Source organism: Curcuma longa, chromosome 1 (genome assembly GCF_044706935.1).
Source record: "Curcuma longa cultivar G26 ecotype Majalengka, Jawa Barat chromosome 1, ITB_CL_G26_1.1, whole genome shotgun sequence".
Taxonomy (NCBI): Eukaryota; Viridiplantae; Streptophyta; class Magnoliopsida; order Zingiberales; family Zingiberaceae; genus Curcuma; species Curcuma longa.
Window position 1 is genome coordinate 22,143,876 of NC_133861.1, and position 19,526 is coordinate 22,163,401.

At 35.6% G+C, this 19,526-nt stretch overlaps 1 protein-coding gene across 1 annotated transcript in view; it reads right to left on the reverse strand.

Moving 5' to 3' along the window:
- The window catches only part of LOC141830986 (tripeptidyl-peptidase 2), a 39,159-nt gene extending 19,828 nt beyond the window's left edge, over window positions 1-19,331 (reverse strand). Inside the window, exons 1-12 of the mRNA XM_074718440.1 lie at window positions 19,249-19,331; window positions 18,968-19,155; window positions 18,721-18,895; window positions 18,501-18,622; window positions 18,300-18,379; window positions 17,833-17,891; window positions 15,691-15,845; window positions 11,876-12,054; window positions 6,739-6,851; window positions 6,501-6,671; window positions 2,407-2,535; window positions 2,183-2,283 (exon numbers count right to left, since the gene is read on the reverse strand). Of these exons, the coding sequence (XP_074574541.1) occupies window positions 2,183-2,283; window positions 2,407-2,535; window positions 6,501-6,671; window positions 6,739-6,851; window positions 11,876-12,054; window positions 15,691-15,845; window positions 17,833-17,891; window positions 18,300-18,379; window positions 18,501-18,622; window positions 18,721-18,895; window positions 18,968-19,155; window positions 19,249-19,311 (1,535 nt within the window). The 5' untranslated portion in view covers window positions 19,312-19,331. The remainder of the gene's footprint in view (window positions 1-2,182; window positions 2,284-2,406; window positions 2,536-6,500; window positions 6,672-6,738; window positions 6,852-11,875; window positions 12,055-15,690; window positions 15,846-17,832; window positions 17,892-18,299; window positions 18,380-18,500; window positions 18,623-18,720; window positions 18,896-18,967; window positions 19,156-19,248) is intronic.
- Window positions 19,332-19,526: the final 195 nt, after the last annotated feature.

The following is a 19,526-nucleotide window of genomic DNA, read 5'->3' on the forward strand; positions in this document are numbered from 1 at the left end:
ACACGTTTAAGGTGGTACGGACATGTACTTAGACGACCGATAAATGCTCCAGTTAGGCGGTGTGAAACTATGACAAATACGCATATCAAACGAGGGTGAGGTAGACCAAAAAAGACTTGGTTAGCAACAATAAAACAAGATAAAATTTATTTAAATATAAATGATGATATAATAGGAGATAGAGCTCAATGGCGTAAAAGGATCCATATAGCCGACCCCACTTAGTGGGATAAGACTTGATTGTTGTTGTTGTTGATGTGACACATAAATGAAATGATGTTGATCCTATTAGATAATATTAGAGAATTGTTATATAATGTTACATAGCATACATTTCAGTCATGGTTTAAAATTTCGAGCCATATCGAAATTTCGATTTATGACTGCAATGATAAGATTTTGGTATTGTATCGTGTCGTGCGGATATAGTATCGATATTCTTAAATATAAAAAAATATTAATTAAAAATAAAATAAATTTTTTAAAATAAGGGATTGTGGTGCCCCGTGAAAGTTGCTGCGGGATCGCTACGCCCCCACGACCCTGTGGAGGTCGTCGTGGGATTGCGACGCCCCCGCGGAGGCCTTCGGGGGATCACGGTAGCCCCATGACCTCGTGGAGGTCATTGTGGGGTCACAGGGTTTGTGATCGCGGTATCCCCATGACCTCGTGGAGGTTGTCACAGGATCACGACAACCCCACAACCCCGTGGAGGTTGCTAGGGGGTATCATGGTAGTCCCCCGACCTCACGAAGGTCGCCAGGGTGTTGCAGTGGCCAACAGTGTCGATGCTGATACCGATGTTAGACGGTAGACAGAACGATAAATTCTACTCATTTCGCCTAACACAGTACGAAATTTTAAACCATGATTTCAGTTGTTTGATTTAGCCAAACAATCATATTTATCTACCTTATATCAACAAAGTTGTAGCTAGTAGGTAATCCTTACAAGCATTGTACCTATGATGCATCCCATATGTTGATGCAAGGCATTAGTTGTGACACTATTTGAATTTTCACTAGATAATTAGTTAGTAGGCACACTTGTATCTAAATGGATATGTGGTACTACACTCAAGATGTATCTAAAGCACATGGAGTAACTAATTTGGTCCTTTATCCCTCACGGTCTTTGTAGTCATAGTATGATTATAGAAGTATATTACAACAACAACCAAGCATTTATCCCATTAAGTGGGATACATTATATAGATCCTCTAATGCCATTGGGCTCAATCCCCGACTATATCCTCATCTATATTTAAATAAATTTTATCCTGTTTTAGGTTAGAGAAGTACATTGTGGGTATAATTTCAAGCACTTATATTTTATAAGATGGTGAAAATTCTTAAATAGTGTTATTGCGGATGCACTAATCTAGGATGGATTCATTGTGGTTAGGATTACAATGCGCATATGTGTTGGTAGTAGCATCATGGTTTAATGTTATGATGCAAATATTAGGATTAATAATCATATTATGGTTAGTGGTGTTCTTGCACTTAATACTAGTTGTGAGGTTGTGTTAGTTGCATTGGCATTGCCTGCAGTAGTTTATTTGTTTTCTGCTGATGAATAGGTTGCTGTGCGGATATTTTTTAATGATGCACTTTAGCTGATAGACATGATTGTACTTATACTTGCATACCTTCTGCTTTTCTATATTTTTGTACTCTTCCTTTCCTCATCTCCATTTTCAGAAGTGAATGTTAAATTGTCTCCATTTTTATATACTTGCCTAATAGTTGTTTGATTAAGAGCCACACTACTAATAGGCGGATTGACTCTAAGCAAGGTGTACGTGTAACAGTCCAACTGTAAACAACATTCAAAGATTATATAAGGCCTTGTGACCCCTTTCACAGAAATTATCACTAGTTGACAACCTATATTGAACCTTCAAAATGTGGTTCCAATATCCAGAACATGGCAAATAATTTGCACAAAATTCAATCAAATTATTGTTCTTGTCTCATAGCATAGAAGGCTTCTTTGCCAAGGGATTTGTGTTGCTTAGTCAATTAAGAAGATAAGTCTAGGAACAGTTTCAATCAGTTTTGTACATGAAAAAACAGTTTATAAACTATTGTCCCCACATTTGCTCGTGTGATATAATTGTAAACCTGATAGAAAAGAGAATGGCAATTTAAAATTTATAAAAAAGGAAACAAAGTCTCACGTTAAAGTCAATGCAATAATCTGCTTGCCCGAGGGTAATTTGTCACGGTTTGTTAGAAGAGTTTTGAGGTTAGCATCAACAGGATGTAATGCAATTTTCATCTGCAGGACTCAAAGCCATCAAAAACAACAACTGTTGTTAAAAACATAGAAATATGGCAAGCATTTATCATGCATTTGGCTAGAGACTTTCATGGCTGACTACTTTTTTTCAGATGAACTTACCTTATTTAAAGTAGAAGCAGGAAGAAGTTTCTCAGCAGCCAGAAGAGATCTAGCAGTAACTCTAATAGGTGCCTCACTTCCATCAAGCATCAGTGACTCTTGATTGACAATTATTCCATGAAAAGCGATCTATAAGGTCAAGAAAAAACATCTATATTTAGCAAGGGAAGCAAACTATGGAATAAATTATCCTTCATCTATCTTTTCTTTTACAGTAGTACTACACAGCTCCCCAGCAAGAATTAAAACACAATTTAAGATGTATAGCATAAATTTGTGTTATAACATTGCTCCCATCTAAACCCAAGATGTGCATATTAACAAGGCTAAATTAAATGCAATTATAAAAAGATAGAATGTAAAAATATTGTGGTAATAGTAAAGCATAATCTTGCTTAGCTCATCAAGAATTTCATAGATCACACAAGTTTTTCCAAGAGAACCATAGACTTGAAACCATAAACAAACAAGTAGTACGCAATGACAAACTGAAAACTAGAATAATTATATTGAATGTGCATACAGCTAGGTTTAAACCTCATTTGGTGTCTAGACAAAATAAGCTTGTTTTGATGTCAACCTACATACCATGTGTTGAAACAAGTTGGTGTCAGTTAGCACTGGTTAGAAAGAGAGGAAGGATTAGAAGAAAAAAAAAAGGAAGAGGTAGAAGAATAAGAGTGGGTACCAGTCAAACAAGGGCTTACTATGATGTCAACTAATCATAAAATATATGTAGTGTATATATAAACCAAGATAATATGTGAATTCATATGTGGTCATTATTGAGAAATTAAGCCATGTTTTTCCTAATTATTTAGAGTTGACTACATAAATTTTCTCCCTCCATTGATCTCAATGGCTATATTACTAATATTCTTATACAATCATTTTTAACAAATTGACCAAAGTCTTCTTTGGTTTGTCTCCACCGGTACAACTTCCACGTTAATATATACAATTGTTTTAACACTAGAATCTATTGTTCACTTTTGAACATGTTTATATCATCTCTATCTAAACCTGATGGCTATCGAATAATAGTGGGTTTTTTATTTTAACTTTTCCAAAATCTTCAAACAACCATCTTAGCACTCTCATTTCAGTTAAATTAAGTTTTTTGTGTGTTGCTTCTCAACAGCAGTGAGAGGAAGCAAAAGCATCACTAAATTCCTCACAATCATCTTATCCCCCCCCCCCCCCCTCTCCATCTAAACCAACTGATGATTTATTAGTCTCAATTACGGTTAAAAAACCAACCTAGCTCTCAAAGCTTTTGCAACTATATCTCATAAGAAGCTCAATTCACTATCTTTTTTATTTAGGACCATCATAAGCATTTATTTATCATAAATCTTTGAACAAAAAGATCACTTTGTTCCTAATGTTGATAGTCTTTGTTTTCCCCATTCAATTTATTTCTATAGAAATTGAGTAGGACTAACTATCAAATTTTTCAGAAAACCAGAACCAAATTTCAACGAGTTGGCTTGAAGATGGGTTGAATATTACAGCAGTTAGGTTTCCTTTCCCTACCAGTGTCTATAAACTTAATGCCGATGGTTCCCAATCCACTAGCCCCTCAAGCTATTGAGTGAGAATCATATTAATATGCAAACAAAGTAGGTCTCCTTTCCCTCCTTTCCATAGCAGTATTTATAAGTGAGCTTCCGCACCCGTTGCTTTGCTTCATTTGAATAGTTAGGGTCCTAGTCAAATTAGCACTATTTTTGGTTTCAGATGTTTGTTACCTTTACTGATGATTCTCGAATGACCTCATATTTTCTAATGAAAGATACTTCTGAACTTTTCCCTATCTCTCTTTTCTATGTTGACATTAAATAACAACTTGGGATTTCTATGAAGTGCCTACACAGTGACAATACTATGGAATACTAGTCCCACTTTTTTCACTTAATTTATCAAGTTGTGAATAGTCCTCTTGTCCACATAAACCATAGCAATGGGGTAGCGGAACGAGAAAAAAAAAAAAAAGCTATCTTCTTAGTAGTATGCTTGGATTTTGCTCCTACTCAAGCATGTCTCCCTATTTTTAGTATGATGTATTCTCGCATATTATCTCACCAAAGGTATATCATCCTCCACCCTTCATGGTCAGATTCCTTTTGCTATCCCCTTTCCACAAAATGTTGTATATTTTGTTCTGCCATGGGTCTTTAAATGCACTTGTTTCATTAACCTAATGTCTCCTAGCCATGATAAGTTTTCTCTATGTTTTACCAAGTGCATTTTCTTCGGTTACTTCCATCTCTAAAAAACTATTGTTTAATCTCTGCTAAGACACAATGTGCCTTTATCTATCTCCAAATGTGACTTTTTCGAGTTAGCACCCTTCATTTCCACTACTCCATCACTATATGAGTATTCTTGTTTCTATTCTATTGTCCTTTGCACTGCCATCTATAGACCTCCATGTATTCTTTGTTGTTGTTGACCCACCACACAAGGCACCTCCCTTATAGGTATATAGTCGACAATCACAAAGAGAAGCCACTCCATCTTTAAAACTCTCCTATTCTTGAATCACTAATTATCATGCTTAATCCCCTACTATTCTGACACTGTTTTTCCACAAAGGTACTCATTAGTGTTACACTTCTTTATCCACTTTCTCATTTTATATCCTATGAAATTGTCACCCAAATACTCTTTCTTTGTGTCTTATTTATGTCTACGGTTAAATCTTAGAAATGTTTCAGAAGTACTTTAAAATCCAAGGTGGAAAAAAACTATGATCAATGAGATAAATCTCACAATTCTAATTGCTCTTTAGAGTTGGTCTCTCTTTATCTAGGGAAATCCACCATGGATAGCAAATATGTCTTCTTAATTAATATTCACCAAACAACATATTGTTGATCACCTCAAAACTTGTCTAGTAGCTAAGGGTTATATTCACGTCTATGGCATTAATTGAATTAATAAATTCTATCCGGTGGTCAAGATTCCTTCAGTCTAGCTCTTCCTCTCTCTAGGGTCTATCTGAAACATCTAAGATTTGTTGCCCATGGGAGATTGCCTCATGGAGAAGTCAATGATAAAAAATGATCTCTGGGAACTTGATTTGAAAATTTTTCCACTCTCTTTAATATAAGACTACAGAGCAGCACAAACAATTATAAAGATGTACTCTTTTTCATGGTTTAAAAAAATTTCGTTTAGTGTCCGGCGAAACGGACGAAAATTATCGTTCCGCCTATAGTCTGACACCGACACAGCGAGCTGCGGCAGAATCACAGTGATCTCCACGAGGTCGCGCTGGCATCGCGATCCCGCATTGACCTCTACGGGGTCACAAAGGCCCTCGCAATCCCGCACTTTTTTTCTTTTTTAAAAAATTATTTTATTTTTTTTATTTTTTATATCTTTAATTTTAATTAATATATTTTATATTTTAAAAATAACAAAACATATCGATACGATATGATACAGTATCGAAACTATATCGTTCTGATTATAAACCGAAACTCTGAAATGGGTCGATATTGTAAACCATGCTCTTTTATTATCTATATTGATATTAATTACAAGTGATGACTCCACTAGATTACACACTAAAAAGATTGTCATCATAAACACTTCTAGACTGAAGACTTTGTGATCTCAAATCCTTCCTTGGTAAAGTGGCTTGCTCCGAGGAAAATGTATATATTTCACAATGCAAGACCCAAATGAGTAGATACCCCAAAAAATATAGAAAAAATTGGCATGCTAGAACCAAATGAGTAGATACCTCTATAGATCTTAATGTTAAATTAGCATTAGCACAGTCAAAGCTATTAATTAACCCTGGGGAATAAAGAAAGGTAGTAAGAAAATTGAATTGCCCCACAATGACCAAGATATCTCATTTCCAGCACATGTTTACTCAAAATAGAATGGAAAGAAATTATTAGTATACAAGCAAAACAATGAATAAACTAAATGGCTCTTTAATCTGCAGCACCGACACCTGATGCAGCACACATTTGATGCACGCAAGCATGGATTTGACACCTCAGATCTTTCTATCAGTCCATTTTATTGATAAGATGCATGGCAAGAAAGAAATAGCTAGTTTCTTCATTGTTTACCTCAAAATCTACAAGAGTAGCTTCATGGCTACCAATTCCACTGGACCAAAACTGAGCAACAGTCAACTCCATTGCAAAACCACCTTTAACAGGAAAAGCAAATGATTTAACTGAAGGAGATGAGAACATCACCACGGATTCCCATTTCCTAGGCCTCTCCAAAGGACATATCTGTTAAGGAGCATATTACATAAAGTGCAAGTTCACAATATCATAATATGTCAACAAAGCATTGTACCTGAATTGTATCAATGAAAAACCTTCGAGCTGTATCAAATCCTGAAGCTCGCATTGTTGCCTGAACCCATGTAGCTCCAAGAGGCACCTCAATGAACCTTCTTTCGATATGGCCTATCATTTTAAGAGTACAACAGAGAGACACATGAACCAAAAGAATTGACAGACTCATTTAGCAACTGCTCATGAGCTAAAACTAATATAAACTAAACTTACACTAGCAAAAAAGAGAATGAAAACTGGTGAACAAGTTGTAAAGAAAAATCCATTGGCTGAAAATATGGTAACAACGAACTAATACTAGAAAATAGGTCAGAAGTGTTTGTCATATCAGAAGTTCCCAGGTGTAGTAGCCCTGGAGACTCAGAAGTAGGATTTAGGAAACAAATCCACAGATATATGCCATCCACCGAACTTGTCCAATAAGGCGTCCTTGATAGCATGTCACTCATATTCTCCTAAAAATCCATTCAACGTCATTGATGGCCTTATAATACATGTTTACATGTCTATATTAATCAAATCACAAAAAAAATACGTTCTACACAATCTGACACATCATCGCCAAATTGTCTTGCATTTGAACAACATCCAGAAGTGCTCCAGTTAGGTTATCTCAGCAGAACCAAAGTTGTCTTTCGCCTCCTCTAATATTGAATTGTTCCCTGTGCCTTTCAAAGTGGATTGTCTGCATGAGCAGCAAGCAAAAAATTAAACCTACTACCTATATTTGCATGTGCTGCTACCACAGTTTATTTTGGCAGCCAACCTTGTAGGGCACTAGTGGTAAAATCTGAGTAAACCAAGGTAAATACAGAAGGAATAGGGACCTAATTGTGATTAGGTAAAGGCACAAAGATGAAAAGTTATAGGTAGAGGAGAGTACCTAAAGAGATGAACCCCTGATTGCTAACTAGTTACTACTCTTTTGTAGCATTACTTGCAGATCTGACAGGTTTTTTGACTTGCCTATATGTACTCATAGTAGTCTATCACAAAATGTTTCGTGCAATGCATATCATAACTCATAAGTATGAAAGTTGTGTTATAAATTATTGAAATTCCGTAATACAAAAAGGCACAAATATTCTGAAACAAAGCAAATTACCAAACCTTCAGCCAGAAGCTAGGAGGAAAAATTGGGGAGCAAAAACAAAATTTGATAGAAATAGGAAATACCTCTCTGCCTACTACAGATTAAGAGGAAGATAAGAGATAGATTCCCAAACAAAATGCAGAGTAAAAGAAGATAAAAACATTGCGAGTATAGAGAGTAGCAATACCTAGAGAAACTTTGATAAACTTCAAAGGAGGAGAAGGCTCAACCTTCCTAGAGAAAGGAGATGAACAAAAGAAGTTCAGCCAAATACACATGATGGAAGATAGCCAAACACATGTGATGAAAGATAGTATAGTGGCATCAAGAGAAAAAAAAAAAAAGAATAAGAAGGGGTATTTATATATGTAAGATATGAGATGGTATGCTGTTTATGTGGTAGCAATCAATAAGAACAGCAATAAAACTTCAAAGGAACTTGCACACCAAGAAACAAGGTGTGAATTGTCTCAATCAAGTTTCTATTTTTACTCTCAACAACACCACACAATTTGAGGTCATCACTGGACCAGAAAGGATGAGAGCTTCTCTGGCCTGTGAGATAACAAGCAAAACAAAAGAGACAAATTTTAACATCGAGTAATTAGAATGAGATGGACCATAAAAGAGAAATGTACACTCTGATACTATGCAAATGAGATGGGAAAATTATTAGGGTTCCTCAGTCCCTTTACCACCATATATGCATTAATATTAATTGTATTTTACATTTACACTCACAGAAGTTATATCTACAACTAGGTTGTAATATATTTACATTTAAGTCCCAAACACGTGCACAACAAACTTACCCATCTAGACTCACCCAATAGAAGTTGTATGTAGACAAATAGATCCCTAAATATTTACATTTAAGTGACTAACATACACAGTTGTATATCTACAACTAGATCACAATTAGAACCCTCGCATGAGTGCATGTGCACATATCTTGTATGCAATTTTGAATTTAGTTTGTGATGATGACAATTATGAAGTAGATATTTGCATTTATTCACTTGTATGTTGTACTAAAATGATGGTGTACACCAAGCTTTAAGAAATTATTACACGGCAGTTAACATACAGAAACTTAATGTTCTGTACTAGTTGACATAGAAAAACTTATCATTCGGCAAGCCAATTGGCATGCAAAACAAATGGAGACTCCACAGTTCAAAGCACAGAGAAGTGAGAGCTATGAGTGTAAGCTTCATCATAAGGTGATGTAAGGCTTCACATAAGACGAGACAAAAGGGAGAGCTTTCATGATGGGTGACGCAAGGTTTCACATAAGACAAGATGCCAAATTTGAAATCCCAAGCTATGTCAAGATTTCAATATTTGACAAAAATGATGTTACTTCAGTATCGTGTTGATATTATAATGTATAGTGCCAGTGGAAGAAGAAGAAAAAAAAAACAACTATATATATATATATATATATATATATATATATATATATATATATATATAAAATTTAAGTTCATTGTTTGCCTTCTATCTTAAATACTACATTTTTGATATTATATTAACATTATCTTGTATAGAGACATGCTACACAAATTTCAGTAATTTATCATAGCGATATGTTTTGACTATTTTGCTCAGCATGATAGGAGATTTCAATCCATGCAAAATGCAACAATGAGCTTTCACAACAGGCACCATTGTTTGGCAATGTGAAGCAAGACCTGAAGCTATTACAAGTCTTCTTCTTCTTTAGCTATTACAATTGACATAAGGATTGACACCGGGCTTGACAAAACACTAGCACATCTCTTTTGACTGAGGGACAAATCCTCAGCATGGAACAACACTTCTAACCTTGGCATCAAACATTGTGTATCATTACCATCCAACTTACAATTGTCAAAAAGATTGTCAAGTCATCGATATAAAAACCATGTCAAGCTTACATGGAGGTTCCCATGGAGAGACATCTTGCTGAAAGAATATTGTAGGACATTCGAAAAACTCTCTCCTTTTTTAATAAGAAATATGATAATGAGATTAAATGAAAATACATAAATTCAAAACATTGGAAAGAGAGAAATGATAAATGGACATTTAAGTATTTAAACAACAGAATAGTTATTTGGCATGCAATATTTTTTTAGCGAGAAAGATGATAAATGAGTGTTGAAAAGAGAGAAGTCTGACTACTGTTGAAATGAGAGAAGTCTGACGTATGGGAGAGAGTAAAAAAACATTTGAAATTTTAATGAACCAATCAAAATAATAAAACACTGAGTTTGTTTTGATTAGTATGGCATACATGGTCCGGAAAATTTAAGAAAGCATGAGCAGATCCAGAAGGCGGCAAACCTTGAGGTACGATTCCATGAATGGTAAATCGTGAAGAGCACATCTAAGGAGGTATAGTCTATAAAGTTGGTTGATCCTATAAAAAACCAAATGTAGATGTAGTAGGCCCTGAGAGTGGTGGGTGGATGATGTGGTAGCCACTAATGATTGATTAATCCTTCTGGTGAAAGAATCTAAAGAGGGTCGACCTTGAGGTGGCAGACTTGAGAAGTGCTATGCGGTGCACCTCATATTGTCTCGTAGTACATATACATGATGTGGAACTATATTGGTATTAATTAATCAAACAATTACAAGGTTATATATAACAATATGAAGTTTGCTAGTAATGGCTGCTCACAACATATTAAAATACAATTGTATCATGAGAAATTACAGTTGATAGCATTATGGTTTTCAATATAAATGATTAAGGCAAACAATAGTCATGAAGTTCTTCAAGAAGCACCAACAGCACTGTAAGAGATGAAATTATAAAGAGTCTCATGAAGTTCCTCAAGAAACACCAACAGCACCATTAGATGAAATTATATAAAAACTAAGGGACAACTGCATAAATAAAGCATTCGATTTGTGAGATATTGGTGTGATGGATCTGATGACTTGCCCATCTCAGAAAATATAATGGTATAAATGTAAATATGTTATGAAAATTTACTTGAACACTTTGTGTTCCATTCTAAGGCTATGGCACAATTGTAAGCAAGTTTCGAAAGAGACATGGAAATCATTAGTAGATGAAGAAATTATATACAAGCATAGTGGTTAAATATTGAGAAAATGTGTTTATTCAACACTTGATGAAGGCAAACATATTCCTGGAAAGAGGTCAAAATTCATAGGAAAAATGGATATTAGGAAATTATTCAGCATTGCAGTGAGAGTGACCAATGAAGTCTAAGATCTACCATTATTAATATACCTACAAAAATATAATAAGTGCCTCAACTAACAAATATGTTTTCCTGATACCAAATTGAATAACATGTATGGAGGACCATTGGTTCTTATAGCATTCTACAATGATTGATTTATATTGAATAATGCTTTTAGGACAACTAGTGTTGAAAGTAATTTCACCACATGTTCACACATATATCTCAGTTAATTAATAAGAGTTGAACTCAGATTAGCACAATTGAGGTTAGGTAAGGAATAAGTTCGTGATATGAATGTCTTTTTTGTTTGACTCTAGAATCATTCCTCTTCACTACTACTAGTGCTCCAATTAATGAATCTTCACTTTATTTTTCACTTTCAAGAGTTATATCTTCACCGCCCTGACTGAAAGATGAATTTCGCAAGATGAGCCTGCCTCAATTGATACCATCTATTGGTCCATCTTCTCCTCCTACCTCATTTTAGTATTCTATCTTCTCCCCATGACCGACAAACAAAATTTAAAAAATATATCTATATATATGGTACCGCCAATGTGGCAGTGGCATAATAATATCTATTTGTGCTTTAAACTGTATCAATGGATATCAATTAACACATAAAACTATATTCATGCCGACAAGGTATTGAAATCAATCCATAACTGAAACAATATATTTCAACCATCCAAATGGATGATAGTTGACACTTGAAATCATGAAATGATGCTCATTTAGAAATTAAGTGATACAACACATAATACTAGATGAATATACATCTATCAGATTTTCTTTTACTTCCAAATGGAATTTTAAATTGGTCATTCTTAAGGTACCTGGACAAAAGGAGACATTTGAAAAGGTAACAATAGGAGGCCTGCCAATTGAAGCAAGAGGTTTTATTATAGTAATGGGAACCCGGAAGAGAGGACCACGCCAAGGAGCTCTACAATCTATGCCATAAACTTCATGATAGTGTAGACCATCGCCAAGACCAACAGGATCCACAACTATGCTGCACGAAAACAGAGATCATTCATATCATATTCCACTTCTCAAGCAAAGACTAACTAGAACTTATACTAGGTGTACAATTAACCTCATAGAACTATTAGCAATCGAGTGTTAGAAGCAGCATGATATAGTGGTAATGCAGCTATGTGTATAATCAATAAAACATTAAAGACAAGAAGAAACTTCTACCTCAAATAATACTTACAGTCTTTTCAGTATGCTTAATAAACTATGATACTGGAACCTAAGAATAAGATTTAACCAATAACACAGTAACCATAACAATGTGAAATCAAAAGAGGTGGCTTTTCATAAGGGTTTTCATTGCCAAATAGGAAAAACTTCTACAATAACCCATTATCATCTTATCCTCAATCAAGCTCAATGCAAAACTACACTTGAACCAAAAAATATGATTAACAATAACAAACTAACAATAAAAAGGAGCAGTCTAGTACACAAAGCTCTTGCCATTACAAAGTCTTGGGGAAGGGTCGGACCACATTGAGTCTATTAGACGCAACCTTACCTTGCATTGCAAGAGTCTATTTCCATGACTCCAACCCGTGACCACAAGGTCACATGGCAGCAACTTTATCATTGCGCCAAGGCTCCCCTTCAACAATAACAAACTAACAATATTAATGTTAAATCAAAATCGATGACTTTTAACAAGTGTTGCTACTGACAAACAAGAAAAACTTCAAAAATAAACCATTATCACCATCAATCAGTGCTAATCCAACTGTTTGAGATCAGCCACATCAACTTTATCCTAAATTAAACTCTATGTAAACTATATTGGTGGTAACATTTTAATCACTTATAACATTTTTCTAGAGTTCGTCAATAAAAATCACAAACTTATTACATGTTATTAGATTTATCACATTCTTTCAATTTAAAATATCAATCAAAGTTTATAACAAATCTTTCTATTAATTTCCGTCATGTATCCATTAAATTATGACATGGCAATCATGTTTGCATTAACTGAATGTAGCATGTTAATTCTCAAGTGCCTTGCTCATCTCCCACAGCAACTTCTTTGGTCATCGATCCCACAATTGCATGAAACGAGCAATATCCAAATGTTGGGTGCTTATGGCCACCCTGAAGACCAACAATAGTTCCCGCAGATGCAGTAGTTGCCCTAGCACTTCTATCTTTGCCATGTCCTTGCTCTACACACCTAATTGACTTTGTCAACCACAAGTTGTCAGGACATCCTTGAGAATTCAGTAATCCCAAAGCACTCAAACAAAATGTGAGAAGACTGGTGTGAACAACCAAGCATGCAATGGTGATTACAGTAACTCATCCTTGAATTCTCTCCAAGAGGATCAATGAAAAAGATATACTTTTTTACCCTACTTTACCAAGTCACGGTATTCCCCCATTGTATTGTTTAGATACATTGTTTTCATATTTTCTGCCTCCTGATTTTTTACCCCCTTAAAAGCATTAACCACGTGAGATTTCTTCAAGAATTTGGTTTGTTGTGTGTTTGCTAGATATTTTGAATACTTTTCATGTCATCATGTCAATTCTTGAGATTGCTGAGAAAGCTTTCTAGCTTCATGCATATGTTTGATGTGAATACCAGAACATAAAGCACAAATGTGGACAGAAGCTTTTGAGCTATACTTTGGGGCATAGAGAAAACTCAAAGGATTGACCAGGCCACTCATGGAACCACTTTGGATGACTTCTTTGTGTTTGTATCTTTCATTTGTCTAACGAAGACCAATTCTTCCTAAGGCCACGATCAAATCAGGATAAGCTAGATAAATAATGCTTGTTCGAGCAGTGATTCAAATTTGGTTTAGAGTTGATTGGGACGGGCAAAAGTTGTTGTATCGCCCCCCGATTGGCATGCCAGAAGTTGTGAAATCCACAAGTAAGCAAGCAGATCCATTATTGTGAGGTCATCCTTCAGTCGTGAGCTCATCCTACATCCCATGTTCATCCACAAGCTCATCCTTTGTCCGCAAGTTTGTCCAAATGAGACACAAGCCCATCATCATCCATGAGTTCATCAGCAAGCAAGCCACAAGCTCATCCTTCATCCACAAATGAGTTACGAGCTCATCTCCTTCATTTTTCTATGACAAGTTCATCCTTCTCCCCAACTAACAACACCCTTGCCCTGACACTTGTTCTGTAGCCGCAAACAATGTAAAGATGCAAACACAAACAACGAAACTACATAGCCACTAATGACAAAACGACTCTGGGCATCAAAATTATTCTTGTAATTGATTTAGCTTCAACAATAACATTAGAATCATTTGTGCAACTCTAGCATCATTTGTGGAACCATAGATCAACTCCAACTTCAACTAAAGGGAGAACGGAACAGCTTCAATTTTTCCAACATCATTTATAGAATAGCAGTAGGTATGTTCACAGGTAAGCACTATTTCTCCTAGTTTCCCCTTTCCTCCTCCTCCTCATCCCTCCTCTTCTCCCCTATCCTCTTCTCATCTTCCTTCTTCTTCTTGATGCCTTTGGCACGATGTGCCAACACACCACACCTTGGTATGGCACAACATTTTTCTAGTCCCAAGTGAGGACCAACCCTGTCTTGGAATGAGGTTCCAAACCTTGCGTTCAAGAACTTGGAAAACTCTCAAATGTTAATGAAAAAATCGAACATTGTTGTGAATGTGTACGAGAACAAAGCTTGAAAATTCCTATTAGTAGGAATCATTGACTAGTCCCATCTTCTCACTCTCAACTCAATAGTACAGATGCATAAGGCGGCCCTATGGATTTTATTTATTCTGTTTCTTCTGAACATAGATCCTTTCGTCATCATGTCTACATAGGCATATAGCTTTGAAAAGCAGCTACAAAATGAATGATTGAATATTAAAAGCTTTTCAATATTTAGATGCATATACCCCCCAGCATATGCCTTGTTGGCCTAACATTCATCCCTTTTGGCGGCCATCACCTCCAAATAAGATGCAAGCATACTCCAAATTAGATGCAAGCATGTGCATATGCTTGTATTTATATATAAATAGATAGATAGATAGAAATAGATATAGATAAATAGAGAGAGGAGGAAGAGAGTTCAAAGAGCAAAATATATATTACCACTGCTTCACTCTTTGAGTTGATAGTAAAAGAGATATACGTGAGGGAGGGTGATCCAAAATAAATGAAGTGCAGGTATGTATAATAATCATCTTCAAAAAGGAAAATAATCAATAAACTCCTCATAATGATCATTCTCCTCCTCTCTTCGTTTGAGCTAGGTTGTGAAAATTGTACTAGTTTTTATTAGGCAAATAGTGAATCTAGATCTCCTAAGCATTAATTGTAAATATTTATGTTTGCATGGATTAAACATAAACTAGATTAGTGAAACATACCATAAATTGGATTAAAGTGATCAATTAGCTTGGTACCCAGACCCAGTTAGAAACTAAAATATGTGAAAGTATATGCAGATGTGAGCACATGTGACAGGATGAAGCACTAGATATGCATATGTAGGTGCATTGATGGATGCATATACTACACAATACAATAGTACTAATATTTATTGATAATCTATATATGCAAATGAATGTGGGTAGTAATATATGTATTAGAAAAACAACAAAGGAAAGGTTCCGAGACAAACTTGAAGTTACGCCCATTGTGTGTCAACATCAGATATTCGGGAGCACGGACGACTACTTCATCACTTGAATATAACTGTACGCATTCCTCAAAAGGGACCAAATCCTCCAAATTACTTGCATCCTCATGAAACTTGGGTTCAACTTGAACAGTCCACTAGGCAAATAGAAATATTAACTTTGGCTTCTAAAACAAGGGGAAATGATTACAACAAAACTTCAAATTAAATAACACAAATAATAATCAACAGAAGAGTAACTTTGGTTCCAATTTCTCCTAAACTCATGTAAACAGAAACTAATCATGGTCGCGACACTTATTCTCTATGTGACATACATAACTGTCGAGATAACAACTGATACTTCTAGGTAATGTATTGTAGCAAAACGAGTAGCCATCTGTTTTACTGACCTACGAACATGAATACAGAGAAGGATCAAGGCTGGATGTGAATCTCAACTAGTTTGACATAATTAACCAATTTGATCTCACTCATATCTGTCACTCTGTCTTGACACAATATTTGAACACTACACAGTATACAGAAAGTATTTTCAAAATGTTTTTCTTTATTTTGGCCTGGTGTGACAACTGAGTTCGTACCGCTTCTAAATATTGTGACCATATTTTTAATAGATATATTCATGCAAATTCAACAGGGCATCATTTTGTTCAAGTGACTAGAATGTGAATGTTGAAGTGGAATGTGCTAATTAAACTACACGTCATGATGGGTTTCCACATCAAAGAGGCTCATCAATTGCAAGATCTAGAACTGCAGGAATAGATGGTTAGGTTTAGTTTAAATTGATTCATGTGCCTCCGTCACTGTCTAATTAACTAGGAAGTTGAATATAATTTCCTAACCTTCAAAAAAGAACTCAGCCAAAAATTTCATTCAGGTAAACGAAAGTTTGGCATCCTTCATGGTATCTATCCATAGTTTCATAGCAAGGAGTTCATCCTAGTCAAAAATATTTAACAAGCTTATATACCATTTTGCGTCTTTTATGTTTTTCAATGAGGTCTCAACTAATTAGCTCAACTATAATTTATGTCACGACACAGTTAAATTACATAAATATCCTAAAGTGATTTCCTTGTCAGCCAACAACATATGTCAGAATCAGTATCAAAACAGAGTATATTTGTCACATATGAAAAACATCATCATCATTTTCACATTTATCAGAGACAAACTTAATCCTTTATCTGAGCCAATTTTCATTTTCATCTTGTCATGTTCCATGAAGATTCATTTAATATGAAATTCATGTCCCTACTTATAGGAATGATGACTGTATTCGAACATGCCTGAACCATCTGTTTATTAACTGCTAAAGGCCAAACCTACCAAGTAGCCGTCAGTGAGAACCTACAAAGTAGCCCACGATCCAGGTTTTTCATAGCATTTAGTCACAGGTTATTGTGCCACCACAGTGATCAAACAAGGACTAGCATATTGGTCTATTTAGTGTTTTACATCATGTTCTATTCCTATTGAACCGATGTAACATCATTTCGCCCACAAACTGACACGTAAAACTCCTTCAAGACTCAAGATAAGGCAAGGGCGAGATTTCCAGACTTCCACAAGTTGTGAGACAATGGGAGGGCCACTTCTAGTCTTCCACAAGGCAACTAGAAGTGAAAACTAGAGTTTTGCAACAAGGCTTCCATGAAGAGCTTCTATGATCAGATGACTTGCAGATATAGAGCTTCCAGCCTCATCACCTCACTGATGACCAGACACTTCTGCTTGCCTAATGTAAGTAGCGGCGGGATGTGTGGGTTAAGCTTCTGCAATAGGATGACTCACAAAGCAAATGTGAGGATTGTTTCCATTGTGGTGTGTTTTTCAAGGTAAGCCAACCCCACCTCCTCCTATGCATTTCTTCATCTTAGTGTTCATCTACTAGCTCCAATCTCGAATTTGTGTCGCAGCTCCTTCCTTTTCCTTCATGGTTCCCTATCAACACAGCTAGCATGGCATTGGCACTGTATCATTCTGGCCGAGGATCAATCCATTATAGTGATAACTCAACAAATGTTCATGCGCATGGTACTATCATTGACCAAGCGTTAAATATTAGATATATGACATAAAAAGTGAGTTATTCTTTGAGACAATATAACGTATTACCTCACTAGCTTGGTCACAAGCATTAACTCCTCTCAAATAGATTCCTCGAAAAGTTGGAGCTGCCATCCATAAATTTTAGAACAATTAAAACCAGTTTTTCTTCAATATTTCATTGTCGAGTAAATATTAAAATTGGAAAGCTCAGTAGCAATATTTTTCCATCTTCCATTGATTACTTTGAACAGAACAAAAATAACCACCAGCAGATAAAAGGAAAACAAATGGAGTAATTTATAACAACCTACATTGAGTTATGCATGTTTTATTTGGTCTTCAAAAGCAACATTTACAAAATCAATAAATTTAGGTCAGCATTCACAATTACAAATATGTATTGCCTTCTGACATTGACTCAAAATAGCCTAGAACATTTTAAAATCTAAATGAAAAATAATACCTTTGCATATGTACATCAAGTCATCAATTTATAAGGATTGCAATCCAAAAAAAAAAAAAGAATAACTCACTTGGTTTTCCAGCTTCATTAACTGTAATCTGATAGGAAATAGATGGAAGATCCTTAGACTGCTGGACATATTCATAAGCTCTGACATGTGAAACAAAAACAACCATAAGATTCAAAGGTATTACAAATTAAAACTATCAATTTGAAATATCAATGGTAGGCTCAGCATAAAGAATCAAAAGAAAGAAAAAACTGAAGCAACTTGTCAATTTGCAAAAGCCCCTGGCCGGTCGTTAGCTTCTCTTCAGCCCCATCACCTATAGAGGTTGTAGTGTTCTCCAGTGCTCTCCGCACATTGTATGGACTGACTATGATTCCTTCAGCCTAACAATCACAGAGAAAAAGCTAATATTTTTTTCTTCACGACAAAGTTAACTTGCAAAAGACAGACAAACAAAAAACAAATTGAGAAAGTTACTCACCTTCATTGCACTAATAAGAAGTGCAACACCTCCACATGCAGATGGTGATGCCATTGAAGTTCCATTCATAAGCATACGCCTCTGCAGAGTCCATGTGGGTACTGGTGCTACAGCTGCCCCAGGAGCACTTATGCACACACCCAGATCTCCATCAGCTGTTGGGCCTCTACTAGACCTGTCAGACATTAAGCAGACTCCCAAGTGAGTTAATAAGGTTGCATTTCTTAGAACCAACTGCAACTATTACCATGTATATTCCAAACCCTCAGCTGGAGGGTCAACAACACAATGGGCTCCTGCTGCCATTGCAGGAGAAACGTATGCACCAACACCAATTATGCTTGTTGTGGTGCCACCTGGTGCACCAACTGTTGTTAATGCGGGCCCACTGTTCCCAGCACTGCTAATAAATATCAGATGATGCTTGTCTACAGCCTAAAGATACAATTTAGAATTTAATTAGTGTAGTTTAGAAAACGTTAAATGGATTTGAAGGTGTGGGACATATAAAGATACAAAATATACTACCTCTTTAACAAGATCAACAAATCGCCCATAATCAGGGAGCAAAGTGGGTTCTCCATAACTCATATTAATGAGATCACACTTATGCTGAAAAGGATTATATTAGATGTCCATCAACAAAAAAATTAGAGGAAATGCAAGTGTCAAGACTTATTTTACCACTAGACCCTCTTACAAAGCGCAAAGGTAATAACAAGAACTTAGATAAATAACAAGTACTAACAACAAGATTTTCAAGATAACTATTACTGATTGTTGTTTCCCTTAGATAAAGTGTGTCT